The 13,647-nt window shown below is 66.7% G+C and overlaps 2 protein-coding genes across 4 annotated transcripts; both read right to left on the bottom strand.

Annotated features, from left to right (window-relative positions):
• Positions 1-49: 49 nt before the first annotated feature.
• SASH3 (SAM and SH3 domain containing 3) lies at positions 50-6,872 on the bottom strand. 2 transcript variants are annotated; one of them, XM_049828274.1, is made up of 8 exons: positions 6,203-6,872; positions 3,440-3,535; positions 3,027-3,176; positions 2,814-2,955; positions 2,587-2,738; positions 2,234-2,440; positions 1,759-1,909; positions 50-1,657 (listed from the first exon to the last, which is right to left on the bottom strand). In XM_049828274.1, exons 1-8 carry the CDS (start codon positions 6,254-6,256, stop codon positions 1,470-1,472), a joined length of 1,140 nt encoding a protein of 379 aa, XP_049684231.1. In that variant the 5' UTR covers positions 6,257-6,872; the 3' UTR covers positions 50-1,469. The 2 variants fall into 2 exon arrangements, with proteins under 2 accessions (XP_049684231.1, XP_049684230.1); XM_049828273.1 differs by having other exon boundaries at positions 54-1,657; positions 2,814-2,958; positions 6,203-6,863.
• A 113-nt stretch (positions 6,873-6,985) lies between these two features.
• On the bottom strand, positions 6,986-13,298 carry XPNPEP2 (X-prolyl aminopeptidase 2). 2 transcript variants are annotated; one of them, XM_049828253.1, is made up of 21 exons: positions 13,144-13,297; positions 12,166-12,239; positions 11,937-12,047; positions 11,785-11,848; positions 11,477-11,581; positions 11,251-11,337; positions 11,000-11,146; positions 10,785-10,886; positions 10,581-10,662; positions 9,978-10,173; positions 9,694-9,783; positions 9,482-9,591; positions 9,319-9,396; positions 9,146-9,217; positions 8,940-9,000; positions 8,679-8,748; positions 8,447-8,551; positions 8,101-8,160; positions 7,833-7,909; positions 7,608-7,706; positions 6,986-7,300 (listed from the first exon to the last, which is right to left on the bottom strand). In XM_049828253.1, the coding sequence occupies exons 1-21, from the start codon at positions 13,187-13,189 to the stop codon at positions 7,094-7,096; spliced, it is 2,043 nt and encodes a 680-aa protein (XP_049684210.1). In that variant the 5' UTR covers positions 13,190-13,297; the 3' UTR covers positions 6,986-7,093. The 2 variants fall into 2 exon arrangements, with proteins under 2 accessions (XP_049684210.1, XP_049684209.1); XM_049828252.1 differs by having other exon boundaries at positions 7,608-7,909; positions 13,144-13,298.
• Between the last annotated feature and the right edge of the window lie 349 nt (positions 13,299-13,647).

Raw genomic sequence — 13,647 nt, 5'->3', positions numbered from 1 at the left:
GGCTGAGCTGTAGCTTCTGCCTCTGTCTGTGCCTCCCCAAGCCAGCTGGCTCTTTCCCCTTCCCTGTGACTTTTCCAGCCTCTACATCTCACACTTCCAGGGTGTCTTATCTGCGTTGTCTTATTTGCGTCCTGCTGTCCCCCCACAGCGGGTGAAAGGGGGTAGGGGGGTGGTCTCGGTGCACAGATGCTGCAGCCCTGGCTGAGTGGTGACAAATCCTGGCCGGTGCAGCTGGGGAGCGTCCTGGGAAGCTTTGTTACCTGCAGACACAGCTCCCTTCCCCAGCTCCCTCCCCGAGCCTTCCTGGCAGGTGTAGGAAGCAGGCTGAAGGCCGGAGCAAAACGGTCTTGCACGCTTTTATTGGGATTGAGCGCAATGGAACAAACTGGGCGCCCAAAGGCTGATGCTGCTGCCCAGGAGCTGGAGATGATGGCATGCAGCAGCGAGAGCTGGGCTGAGGGGGGCTGGGGTATGTGCCCCCAGCCGGGGACTAGCCTGTGTGTTTGTTACAGGCTGCCCCATGCTCCCGTGTGGATGCCTTCCCTTGGCAGCCCCTGCCTCGGCTCCTGCCTGCCCAGGGAGGCCCTGTGGGGCCCTGGCTGGGCTGCAGCTCCCCTGCCCCTTCCCGGGGGCGGGGGGGAGGTGCGTGCTCGAGGTGGCTGGTGCTTTGGGGGATCCTGCTGGGTGACAGCCTCACCTTGCTGAGGCTGTCTGCCTGTGGGGCAGTGGGGTGGTCGCTCCAGCCCCCTCTCGTAGCACACACACACGCACACACACACACACCCCGGACCAGGCTTGGTGGCAAGCTGTGGGCAGCCTTTGGGGCTCTCCTCAAGCCAAGGGAGGGGGCTCACAGTGCCCTTGCTGGACTGCTCTCAGCTCGGCCGAACCTCTCCCCCCACAACCCAAACTTCCCAGCAAACCTTTCCCTGCCTGCTCTGGCTGTGCGAGGAAGACGCTGGAGGAAGGCAGCGCGGGCGTCCTCCCTGCCGGCGAGGAGCTGGGCTCGGTGCGACCTCTGCCCTCTCGCACATGGCTGCTCAGCGCCGGGTTTGCTCCATCCCTGCCTGACACGGATCTCCCTGTCCTTGCGGGCTCCTGCGCGCTCAGCCCAGCCTCGGTAGGCGAGGGCTCCGGGAGAAGCTCTTAAAGCTGTGGATAAAGTGAGGCAAACCCCGGAGAGGCAATCCAGGCCCACGGCATCTCAGGGGAGAGCACGGTGCCCCAGGGTGCCTGGAGCACCCGCGTCGGGGCAGTGGTGCAAAATGTCCTGGGGGCAGCAAATGGGGCAGCCTCGGGGGACCGAGGGCTGAGCTGCCAGCAGCCGCGCAGCACCTGCCTGCAGCGCAGGGGTCCCACTGCTGGGGTTCACCTGCTTCTCCCACCTGCAGCCCTCCCCTCCAGTCTGGACCCGCTGCCAGGGCCCGAGCAGGAAGCGGCTGTGGGATGTGCCGGCAGGCAGGGTGGGCTCAGGAGGATTCTGCCAGGGAGAGAGCCTGCAGCTGCCCCTCGGGACCCCCCACCTCGGCCTCATCCCGGCTGCCGTCTAGGGTCTCCGATCCCTCGAAGCAGCCCGAGTCCCGGGGAATGTCCCCCTTGGGCTCTGAAGGAGAAGGCTGGGCTTCGGAGCTGTCACCTTCCTCTGGCTCGCTCGCTGCTGGTAGAGACGGGACGTGGTGTTAGCAGGCAGCGAGGCCGCTGCTGGGGCTGCCCCGGGGCAGGGGCTGTGGGGTGTCTCCCACTCCCCCCAGTTCTTACTGTCGTAATCCAGGAGAAGCTCGGCGGCCGTGAGCAGCTTGGCACGGTGCTGGGGGTCCGTGATGTTCAGCTCATTGAGGTGGGTCTCCCGCAGCTCCTTGAAGTCCTCCAGGGTCTGGTAGCCGTTCAGCAGCAGGGTGGAGGTGTGCTCCTGGGGCGGGAGGGCAGCGGGCAGCGCGGCAGAGGGATGAGCGGACCGCGGCATGGCTCACCCCAGCTTTCTCCGCCTGGCCCTCGGGGCTAGCCATGTGGCTCCCGCCTTGGCGCAGGTCCACGGCGGCCACTCGCCCAAGAGTCATCCGGAAAAGCCCCATGTGTCCCCTCTGCCCCCCCCCCAGTGGTGCTCGGGTGTGAGTTGGAGGGACCCACGGGAATGGGGGATAGGGAAGGGCTGCTGGGGAGCAGAGGGGAGGGTGGTCCTGCTGCTGGCACCCTGGGCTTGTGCTGGGTGCCGCTGTCTCCCCAGGCACCTTACCTGCAGGTTGATGCGCTCCAGCAGCTCATGGAGGGTCTTGGGCTTGAGCCGCTTGCTCTTGCTGGGGCCCCGGCTCTTGCGGGCAGGGGCCGTCTCCTCGGGGATGACGTCCACGTAGATGAACTTGAAGGAGCCCACCCTGCTGTTGAGGAGCCCGGTCCAGGTGCCCACGGGCGGCTTCTCGATGATGCTGATGATGTCCCCTTTCTGGGCCAAGGGAGATGGGGGTGGAGGCGGGTGCAGGCTGCCTTTTGGGGGGGTCCCCAGCCACCCTCCCTCCCCGGGGCCCACACCGTGGTCCTGCCCTTCACCCCAACTCTCCCCAGCCCCGGGCTGGCTGTGGTGTGGCTCACCCGCAGCTTCAGCGAGTCCTTGTCGTAAGGGCTGGGTGTGAAGTCGGTGTGGACACGGGCCCGGCCGCAGAAGGGGCCGCTGTAGGCTGGACCACTCTCCTCCAGCCGCAGGCTGTCCCGGTTGCTGCCCCCGGGGCTGGAAACGTCGCTGCCTGTGGAGGGGAGGGAGATCAGGATGGAGCCAGCTGCAGGGTGAGGGGCCGGTGTCCTGCCGGGACCAGGCTCACCGCTGGACAGCTGGCGGCTGACAGATGGGTGCCCGTCTTCCTCCATCTCCAGGTAAGACAGGGGCACCTTTTCGTGGCTCGGCTCCTCGGTGCTGCCAGCTGGGGACAGGGGGCACAGGGACCCCTCCTCCTCCACGTCTCCCTGCTGAGGGGACCAGGATCAGGCCAAGGGAGGGGGAGCTGCCTCCCGCCTGCCCAGGCCCCCCCACTCACCTTCCCCTCGGCTAGTGCTTTCACGGCCATCCTGCCCATCTTGCGGTTCATGGTGCGGGAGATGACGGCCCGCCACTTCTTGCTCAGCTTCATCCCGCTGCTCCGTGCAGCATCATCGGGGATGGAGCTGCTGGACTCATCCTCGGGGATCTGGCAGAGGGATGAAGAGTGAAGGCAGAGCCCCCCCGCCCCTGGGCAAACCTCAGATGGCTGCAAGACTCCTTGGGAAGCGAGACCCCAAATCCTGCCAGTGCTGGAACCCCTGGGGCTGCCCCATGGCATGTGGGCCACCAGTAGAACCAGGAGTTTGGGGAAACAGGCTCTGAAAAGGGCTGTGACTGTCAGGAAGGTGGTCCTGGGGGAACAGGATGTGGCAGGGATGCTGCCACTCCATGGGGAGGCCGGGCACTCACGTCCTCCTCCAGGTTGAACTCCTTCTCGCTTGGCACAGGGGAGCTGACTTTGGACTTGGCGAAGTCTTTGAAGCTGCTGGAGCGCTGGAGGGAGAGCTGGGGGAGACAGAAAGGTGTGGGGGTTCTCCCTGTGCCCCCAGTCCCAGCTCCCACCCTCCTCTCCGGCAGCCGGGCTGCTCAGCAAGCCAGAGCAGCCCTGGGGCGATGCTGGTGCTTGAAGAGTTTTTTTGGTTGTCACAGCTTCGCCCTTCCTGCCCCAACCCCACAAGAGCCACTGTGTGTTGTGAGCCCCCCCCGGGACCTGGGGTGCAGAGACCCAGCAACGCTCTTGGTGCTCGGACATCGCCTTGGCACAGCGTCCCCAGGGCAGGGGCCACCCAGCACTGTGACACTCGCTGCTGCCGACCGAGCAGTGCTGAGAGCCCTGGCTCTAGCACCCGCTGCGGGTGCTCCGGCACTGAGCCTGGCACCGCCGAGCTGGGAGCAGCCCAGGACTGCGCCGTGCTGCTGTTGTGGCACATGGGCTGGGCGTTTGCTGGGAAAACACAGAGGCTCTGCGACACAGCCGCTCTGCTCAGCACCCAGATGTGAGCATCCTGCGCTGGCCCAGCCCCTGAGCCAGGGATTTTGGCAACGAGAGCAGAGTGAGACCTGCCTCATGCTCAGTCCTGCTCCTGTGGTGGCTGTGCCGTGGGTCGCTCCCTCCCTTTCCTGTGAGTATCTGACATCTAAAGGCTGTTTTCAGCAGCTGAGAGCATGTGTGCTGCCGTGCCCGGGCTGCTACCCTCACGTTCGGCTCCAGGCCTGAAAGTTGCCCATGTTTTCTGCCTGTGAGCATTGTCTCACAGCCCGGAAAGCACCTCCCCTGCCAGCATCACCAGCAAGCTCAGTCCTGCCTTTGTGCCAAAGCCACCAAAGCAGGTTTTGTATCTCAGTCGTGGTGCAACCCTCCATCACTGCTTCTTCCAGTCTTCTGTGAGCCCCCTGCCTGCCTCCCTGGCTCTCCTTCCTTCCTCTCCCTCTTCTCAGGTGCCTGTCCCATGTGGGAAGGAGTTCCAATGGCCAGGAGCACCCTCGGTCCTGGCCAGCCGGGATCCCTGCACGGCCACGCAGTCCCAGGTCTCCCTCATCCCCGTATGCCCCGCACCAGCGCTGTCAGCTTGCGTGCTGGGGCTGGGCAAGCTCAGCTCCTGGCTGCCAGCACCCTCGCAGCACACACCATGGCGCTCGGTCTTGCCTCGACCGCAAATGCAGCAATTTCCTTTTTTTGAGTTGTCCTGCCTGCCCCGGGCTCCTGCTTGCACCAGAGGTGGCCAAGGCCCTATCCAGCCCCTGCGCAGCCTGGTACTGCTCAGGCACGGCCCCGCTCCTTTCCCTCCTCCTCCTCCTCCTTTTTATCGACTTGACTGAGCATCCTTTTTCACTTTTTTTTTTGCCATTTTCTTATAGAGGGCCAGCTTGGATGAGGGAGACCTGGCTCCATCCCCAGTGTGGCTTTACTTAGCAGGACCAGCTCAGTGCATCTGTGCAGAGGAGATGCTGGTGATGTGCTCTGCTCCAGCCCCAGCACCCTTGAACCCACCAGACCTGGCTGGCTTGAACCCCTCGGATCTCCCCCTGCACCCTTCAGACGAAACAACTTTACGCCCTGTGCCCCCCCTGCAGCTGGGAAAGCTGCGGCTTCAGCCGTTGCCCCAGGGCCGGGGGTGCAAAAGCAGCTGCGGAAAGCCTGACAGTGGGTGCCCATGGAATGGGGCTGCTGGGCCCACCCTGGGGAGGACAGCAGGGAGAGGGAAGTGAGAGCAGTGGCTGCGGCTGAGCAAGGGCAGGGGATGCCCGCCGGGGCATGCCTGGCTCGCTGGGCCACCCCTGGCACAGGGAGGGGGGGGCTTCACCCAGATTTCCCCCTGGGGAGATTCCCAGCATGGAGGAGCTGCCGTGGGGAGGTTCCCAGCATGGAGGAGCTGCCATGGCGTGAGGCTCTGCCGGGATATCTGCCCGCCGTGGGCAGGACCACAGCACCAGGCGCCATCCCCCTGCTCCGAGGCCGAAGCCAGCCCACCAGGGCCTGGCAAGAGCCGAAGAACCTGCCGGTGCGAGACCCAGCGGGGGGACCGAGGGGCCGGTTGTGGCCCCCACCGCTGGCTCCAGCCCTCCAGGCGGGGCGGCACGTGGCCCCGCTGTGCCGGGGGGGGCTCTCGAGAGCCCGCGGTGCTGGCAGCCGGTGCCGCCGGTGCGGTGCTGCCGGAGGAAGCGGCCAACGCACGTGACAAGAGCTGCAGCCTCGCGCTGCCTCGACCGCAGACACCTCGCTGCGCGGGCTGGGCTGGGAGCTGCGCGCCCGTCACCACAGCCGTGCCCCCCCATCCCTGGCAGGAAACGGCAGGCGGCCGCCCACGCGCCGTGGGGAGCCCACGGGGAGGGGGAGCCGCTGTCCCCCCACCAGCGCCCCACGGGTCCCGCCGGCACCCTGGCTCACACCCATGCTGACCCCAGGGGTCCGCGCATCCCCGCTGCCCGTCCCGCCGGCGTGGGAGCAAGGCGCGGGATGAGGCCAAGACCATGCGCCGGCAAGGCCACGGTGGCCGGCGGTGGCGGGGACTGACTGCCGGCGGTGCAGCCCCCAGGCTCCGCGGAGCTCTGCCCCGTGGCTGCCCCAGCCCCCCCGGCACCAGTGTTGCCTGCTCAGCATCCCCGGGCTGACGCTGGGCGTGCAGGGACACCGGCGGGTGCTGAGGGCAGCCGGGCACCGTCGGCGCTCACCTTCTTGTGTCCCGGCTCCTTCTCACCGGCGTTGGAGGGCTTGCGGCGCAGCATGGTGCTGGGGCCCGGTGGCAAGGGTACAGTGTTGGGGCAAGCGCCTGGCACGTCACGTACCGAAGCACCGGCACCGAGGCCGGGAAGCACACAGGAAGCCGGCGGTCACATGAGAGGTGCTTGCAGCGGCGCGGATCAGGGTGCCTGGCGGGTGCGCAGGCTGGGGCAGGAGGAAGGAAACCCTCCACGAAGCTGCCGCCCTGCCCAGGGCCCCCCCCGGGGTGGGGGATGCCTGCCTGCACCCTGCCAACCCGTGGCTATGCTGCCGCCCCTCGGTGATGCTGCTGGGGGGGCACCGCGTTCCCCACACCCCCCGCCATGCAAAGGATGAAGGTCCCCAGCCCCTCCACTGTGCCCGCTCCTTCTCCCTGCCGGTCCTCCTGGCTGGGCATCGAGCCCAGGTGGGATGCGCACATTGGCACCCTGCTGCTGGCACCCGTGGGGCAGCGGGGACGGCCCTGGTCAGGCCGCCTCCCCCACACCCTCTTGCTCTGGTTCCCCCATCTCTGCTCCCAAGCATTAAAATTGCCCTGAATCCGCCTCCTCTACGCCGGTGCTGACTAGGCCACCCCAGGGCAGGGCAGATGGCATGAGCTGGGGGACACGTCTGGGGCCGGGGGCCACGTGGGGCCAGACCCCAGCCCCACACCAGCCAGCGAGGCATCGGCCAGGCTGGCGGCACACTGGGCTGCTGCGGCAGCGGCAGGGCACAGCAGTGCGCAGGCACCCGCCGGCATTGCTCGTGTTTAATCACAAATGAGCAAATGGAAAACAAAAAAAAGGAAGCGAGCGGCAGGGAGAAGAAACGGCCGCGGCAGGGAGGGGGCTGGCGCAGGGTCAGGCCTGCAGCCCGGTGAGCAGCGCGGAGAGGAGGGAGGCGAGGGCCAGCGTGCCCAGGGTGGCGGTGGCAGTGGCAGCACTGCCCAGCGGGAAGGGCTCGGTGTTCCTCTGCAGCCAGCGGTACTCCTCCTCCAGCCGCTGCCGCTGCAGCTCTGGCCCCACGCGCGCGCGGATGGTCTCGTAGTAGGCGTTCAGGTACCGGATCTGCAGCCAGGCACCGCGGGGGGCTGCGGCGGGGGCTGCCGCCGCCACCTGCCCCCCCTCACCACCTGCACCCCCTTCCCCTCCCCCCCATCCAGCTACCCCACACCCTGATCACTGGCCCCATCCGCAGACCATCCGTTGCCCCTCTCCATCCACGCATCCATCCCTGCCCCGGCCCCGTTTACCCACCCTGACCTCACGCCGTGGTCCTGGTTTCCCACTACGTCCACTTCCTCAGCCCCCTTTGCTCTCCCCGTACCCCAGCCCCACATCCCAGCTCTGCCCCCCTGCCCCGAGCACCCCATACCTGCTCCAGTGACAGGAGGCTGAGGTCGATGAGGTTGCGGTCATAAGGCACCAGGGACACCACCTCGAAGGTCAGGAAGGGCTTCTCCCCGGTCTGGTGCTGCCGCAGAGAGCTGGCGTTGGGTGCCCCCAGCCCCACCGGGGGGCCATGTCTGCCCCCACCCCTGACTTGATGCAGCCCCCCCGGTGCTGTGCCACCCTCACCAGCCCAGCCCCATTGCGCTACCTTGGTCTGCGCCTCCACCACGAGGGCAACGTCCTCGATGCGGATCCCAAACTCGCCGTCCCGGTAGTACCCGGGCTCTGGGGGCCAGGGAAGGTGCCCGGTGAGTTGCGAGCCCCAGCAACTCCCCCAGCCCATCCCACCCCAGAAGGGCAGGTTCTGGCCCCTGAGCGGGGCCAAGAGTTGGATGCTTCATCCCCTGGCTGGGCTCCACGCCTCAGGGACACCCCTGAGAGCCCGAGGCACCAGTTGGAGCTGTGGGCGCGCGTACCGATGGAGGTGAACATGCCGGCCATCAGGGGCACGTTGTTGGACTGGAAGCCCACAGGCCCTGCAAGGGACACGGAGTGGGTTACAGCTCCTGGGGATTGCACGTGCCAAAGGGACACCCCAACAAGGACCGAGGTGTCACCCCAGCAAGGACCACGGGGCCACCCCAGCAAGGACTGCAGGGCCACCCCGGCAAGGACTGCAGCATCCTGCAAGTAGGGGACACCCGCCCACAGCAAGAGGCTCAGCTGGGCTATCAGAAGCCCCAGATGAGCCTTTGTCCTTGTCCCTGTCCCCTGGAGCTCAGCCCATGTCCCCAGCACTGGTGCCGGTGCCGCAACACCTACACTCATGGACCGAGAGGAAGTTGCCGATGCCGTGGCCAGTCCCGTGGCCATAGTTGAGTCCCACGTTCCAGAGTGCCCGGCGGGCGAAGGACTCCACCACTCGCCCTGGGGAATGAAGAAGTGGGAAGGAAGGGGGCCAGCGAGCCGACGAGGGCCCCCCCGCCCTCCTCCACCCCATGCCTGGGGTCACCTAGGCAAGGCTGGGCTGCCTGACACCTGGCTCAGCACCAACCTGCTGTGTTGGGTGGGAAGATGAGGCGGGACAGGTCAATGTTGCCCATCAGCACACGGGTGTAGGCTTCCTACAAGTGGCATGGCGGGGGGACTGAGCGTGGTGGTGCCCGGATGCCTCCTCCTGCACATCCAGCCCTGGCTGGGACTTTGGTGCCGAGTGCTGCAGGGGGATGCTGGGCACCACAGGGGGATGCTGGGCACCGCAGGGGGATGCTGGGCACCGCAGGGGGATGCTGGCTGGCGTGGGAGAGGCTGGTACCTTCTGGAGTGCGGTCGGCACACCCCAGTGCATCGTCCGCGTGATGTCTGTCGTCCCGTCCCTGCAAAGGGGAGATGTGAACTGGGACGATGCAGCCCCAGCGCTGCATTTGAGGCCCTCTGCCACCACCCAGCGCTGGGGGGATGGAGAGGGGATGGGGGTCTGCACAGTGCTGGGGGGGGGGGGCTGCACTAAGGGCTACGCACAGATATTGCCCTCCGGTGTCTGAAAGGTACATCTCATCCACAGACAGCTTCCTGCTGCTCCTGTTGGAGGGGCTACGAGGGGAAGGGTTGTCAGAGCCCGCTCCCAGCCTCCGTCTGCCCAGTCCCTGCTGCCAGCCCTGGCTCCACCGGCCCTGACCGGGGCCGAGCCATACCTGTAGTGGGCCAGTGCCGCGTTGAGCCCGCTGGCGGAGATGGACTGGAAGCTGGGCCCACGGTTGTGTTCCTGGGCCCTGGAAGGCAGCAGGGAGGGAGATGCTGGGGGTCCCCGGCTGCCCTAAGCCAGGGGAGGGGGGGGGTCGTGGCGGCAGCACTGACTGGCGGAGCATGTCGATGTGCTGTGCCCCCGAAAACTCGTCCACCTGCCCCTGCGGGACCATCTTCTCCAGCCACAGCAGGTACTGGATGACAGCCACTGCGTCCCGAACCTGGGGGTGGCCCAGTGGCATCAGGGAGGGGCATCAGCACCCTGCTTCTGCCAGCTGAACCCCACTTCTGCTCAGGTCTGCGGGGACGGGGACAGCCCTTACGTGAGCAGCTCGCAGCAGCTCCTGCTCCTTGGCGTTTTTCACAGCCTTGGCCAGCATGACGGGGGAGTAGCTGTCCTCTAGCAGCTTCTCCTGCAAGGGCAGGCTGGGGGTGGCACGGCCGGGCACGGCCACCCACCCCCTCATGCCCCGGGGACGGCTGCAGCACATCCTGCACCCCCACATCTCGGTGGCACGGGGCCGTCCCCGAGCCTGGCAGGACCCACATTGCCCACGGCCGGGCTCAGCGGTGCAGGTGCCAGCACCGGCGCTTGGCGGTGTCCCACCTGGGGAATGACGCCGTAGAGGCCGTAGGTGGTGTACTCGGTGCCCAGCCAGACGGTGACGTTGCCCTGGGCGTAGCGGCGGAGGTGGGCACGTGCCTGCCCGTATTCCTGCAGCTCCACGCACAGCGGCCCCGGGCAGCCTGCCCGCAGGGACTGCCGTGCCGCCGCCGACAGCCGCATCTCGTCCACGAACAGGCTGGGGAAGGATGCGGGCTGGGGTGGGCGCAGCCGTGGCGTTGGCCTGCCGCCTTTGGTCCCCACCGAGCCCAGCCACGTGGGGCACGCCGGCGGAGAGGAGGGGGCTGGGGGCTGGCTGGGGGGCTCAGGGGGGATGCTGGGCTGGGAACGGAGGTCGGCCTCAGGCTGTGCTGGAAGGGAGAGTGCTGCACCCCAGGGTGGGCTGCGAGGCGGGGGGGGCTGGACCTGGGAATGATGTGGGGCTTGGAAGGGACACACAATGGGGCTGGGCACTGCAGGATGTGGTGGGCTCAGGGGAGGGGGGCAGCTGGGCCAGGGTAGGGTCCATTGGGTGCTGGCCCTGGAAGGGAAGGGGGGTTGCTGAGCACCGTCCATGCCCCATGCCCACAGGGAGATGCTGCCCACCTTATGCTGGTGTTGGTCAGCAGGGTGTAGGAGTAGAAGACGGGGTTGTAGGGAATGTCATTTCCGCGGAGGTTGAAGAGCCCTGCCAGGAACGAGACCTCCGAGCCTGTGCCCACTGTCTGCCCTCCCACCCCAGGGCTCAGAGCCCATGGCACCCTCCACAGAATCCTCCACGGCACCCGCCACGGCACCATGGTTACTCACAGGCCGTCTCCTCCAGCCCTGACAGCAGCACGGCCGTGGGGCGTCGAACATGCTGCTCCATCTGCTGCCGGATCCCGGCCACCTTCTCCTGCCAGCTGCTCCCTGGAAGGAGAGTGAGCGGCCAGCTCAGCCCAGGGATCACCACGGCCCCCCGGGCTGGGGGCTGCCGTGGGCGGGCATCCGCCTGGCACCCTTGGGGAAGATGGCAGTCATACCCGTGAATGCTGCTGGGAGGCTGTAGATCTCGCTGGAGGCTGGAGGGGGTCTCTGGTCACCCCACACTTGATCTACAAGGTTGGTCTCGATGGGCAGCAGGGTCCTGCCAGAGCCGTGCAGAGCCTGGCTGTAGCTGTTCCAGGTGTCTGAGGGAGGGGAAACAGCCTGCGGTTGGGGGCACCTGGTAAATCCACACCCGGGAGCTGCCCTCACATCAGGCAGGGTCACCCCATGTGATGGCCAACCCTACCGATGGAGAAGAGGAAGGGGTCCAAGCTGATGTTCGCCCCCACAGGAACTGCCTCCAGGATCCACAGCCCGATGGACTTGATCCAGACTGCAGGAGAGAGCTGGGTGGCACCACGAGGATGAACTGCATCCTAGCCCACGCTGAGCCCAGATGAGGCCGTGGCGGGGGCTGGGGGGGTCCTGGGGGCAGGGGAACGCAGCAGCCCCCCAGCCTCCCCCCCACTGACTTGTCCTCTGCAGCTCCCAGTTGCAGTCCAGCTGCCTCTCTGCCTGGGTCCAGTAGCGGCTGTCGGTCCACAGGGCAGCCTTGTCCCACGTCACCACTGCGGTGCCTGGGACAGGAGTGGGGGCTCAGGCGTCACTTCTCCCCCGCCTCCAGGCAGCCGGCAGGGACCCCCAGGGATCCCCGGCCTGACCTCCTGTGTGGAGCAGGACCATGCCCTGCCCTGAGGAACCCCAAGGATGAGGACCAGCAGGCAGACGGGTGCTGGATCCCCCCCCAGCAGGGACTCCAGGGCGGCAAGGATGATCTCACCTGCAGAGCCAGTGAAGCCGGTCAGCCAGCCCAGCCGGGAATCCCGCTCGGCGATGTACTCGCTCTGGAGCCGGGGATGGAGCCGTGAGAGGTGGCCGTGGGTGCCGGCTGGGGAGCCGGTCCTCAGGGGCACAGGCAGGCTGCTGCCTTACCATGTGGGCGTCCGTGGAGGGCACGATGTAGGCATGGACTCTGTGGGCTCGCATGGTGCCCCGCAGAGCGGCGAGCCGCGCCGTCGTGTTGATGGCCGTAGGAGGCAGGTACTGGTGGCACAAGGGGACATGTGGCAGGGAGGGCACCAGCTGCAGTGGTGGGGCTGGGGGGGATGATTCCATGGGGGGTGTCCCAGGAACAGGGAGGGCTGGGCACGGCGGGGCTCACCGGTGGGTCCGTGGAGCAGTTCCGAATGTCGGTCCTGGTGGAGGCAGCCTGCGGCAGCCGGTCCGTGGCACAGCCTGTGGGCATAGGAACGCTCTGGAGCCTGAGGCTGCAGCCCAGGGTCCCGCTGGCCCCTTGCTCCAGCCCAGAGCCAGCACCGGGCAGCTGTGACCCTTTTCCCCAGTCCCAAACAGCAAGCCAGACCAGCTTTGGACTTTTTTCAAAAAACAGCGTTTCTAGCCCTAGGACTGGTGAATGAAAACCAACAGCATCACCCAGCTCAAGAGGAAGTAAACGCTCTCAAGCATGGCCAACACCCATGGCACGCATGGAGATGGCCCCAGCGGTGTGGTAGGATAGATGTGAGGTGCAACCAGTGCCCACCATGCCCGGGAGTTGGGGAGGGGAGTGGCAGGAGCCAGCCCTGAGCATCCCTGGCGCTGAGGCTGCTGGAGGACATGGCCAGCAGCCAGGGATGTGCCCGGGCATGACCTGGCCTCTCCCCAGTGCTGCTCTGCATCTGGTGCCACCACCGGCACCGCCTTTCCCTGAGCTTTCCATCACTGTCACCGCTGCAGTCTGCGGGCAGGGAACTGGTTCTTTATCTCAGGCCAAAGGCACCAGGCTCTGGTCCGTGGGGCAATGGGTCGCCCTTACCATGGTGTGGCCTTGGGTACCTGGTGTCCTTGCCCCCAGGAGCTGCTCCTTACCCATCACCTCCCCAGAGCTCATCCCTGGTGTCAGGCAGGTAGGATGAGCCCCTCTCCGCAGCCCGGCCCCCTGCCCAGCGGGGCTGGATCAGCAGCACACCCCTGGCTTCCTTAGGGCAAACCCACCCTTCCTGCACCCAAAGTTGTGGTTTGGGCTGCTGCGAAACACCCCTACTTCCTCCACGCTGGGGCCTGCCTGGTTCCCGGAGGGGGGTCCCAGGAACTGTCGTCCCCTGGCAAGCCCACCCCACCTCCCAGCCCTCCGACATACCGTGGAGCAGGAGTACCCAGGCTGCGATCCACTGCGGGGGGTGCATGGCTGCCCTGGGGGTGCCCAGCAGGATGGGGAGCGGAGGGGACCTTTCCACAGTGCTTTGGGTGACAGGTCCCTCCTCCTGTGCCTTTGCCCCAGGGGTGGAGAGATGCTGGATGGGAGGGCCAAGGCCCAGAGCAGATATGGGGGGGCGGGGGGGAGGGGGGGGTTGTCCTATGCACTGAAAGCGATTCCTGCTGCTAAATAAAAGCAAACAGCAAAATCAGCACAAAGTCCAAAGATCCTCCCAGAGCAGAGGTGGGGTTGTGCCAGCTCAGCCTGGCACGTGCCAGCTGCCCGGGGTTCAAAGCAGGCGAGGAGCTCTGCTCTGCTCCCTTGTGTCCCTGGGGAAACCTCTATCCCCTGGAGCCACGGAGACCTGACATGGGGGTCCTGGGGTGAGGGCACCCCAGGGGAGCCACGCTGCCAGGGCCAGCTGACTCCCGGAGCCAGCCCTCCTCC

This window comes from Accipiter gentilis, chromosome 24 (genome assembly GCF_929443795.1).
Source record: "Accipiter gentilis chromosome 24, bAccGen1.1, whole genome shotgun sequence".
Classification (NCBI taxonomy): Eukaryota; Metazoa; Chordata; class Aves; order Accipitriformes; family Accipitridae; genus Astur; species Astur gentilis.
This window is presented reverse-complemented; position numbering and strand designations above follow the sequence as displayed.

Coding starts and splice junctions, on each gene's coding strand:
- SASH3 (XM_049828273.1), bottom strand. CDS start 6,256: ATGCTGCGCCGCAAGCCCTCCAACGCCGGTGAGAAGGAGCCGGGACAC. Junction 3,177..3,439: donor AGTTCAACCTGGAGGAGGAC/GTGAGTGCCCGG, acceptor TCCCTCTGCCAG/ATCCCCGAGGATGAGTCCAG. Junction 1,910..2,233: donor TGGAGCGCATCAACCTGCAG/GTAAGGTGCCTG, acceptor CTCCCGCCCCAG/GAGCACACCTCCACCCTGCT.
- XPNPEP2 (XM_049828252.1), bottom strand. CDS start 13,189: ATGCACCCCCCGCAGTGGATCGCAGCCTGGGTACTCCTGCTCCACG. Junction 12,240..13,143: donor CTGGGTACTCCTGCTCCACG/GTATGTCGGAGG, acceptor CTATGCCCACAG/GCTGTGCCACGGACCGGCTG. Junction 9,001..9,145: donor GACACCGGAGGGCAATATCT/GTGCGTAGCCCT, acceptor TCCCCTTTGCAG/GGACGGGACGACAGACATCA.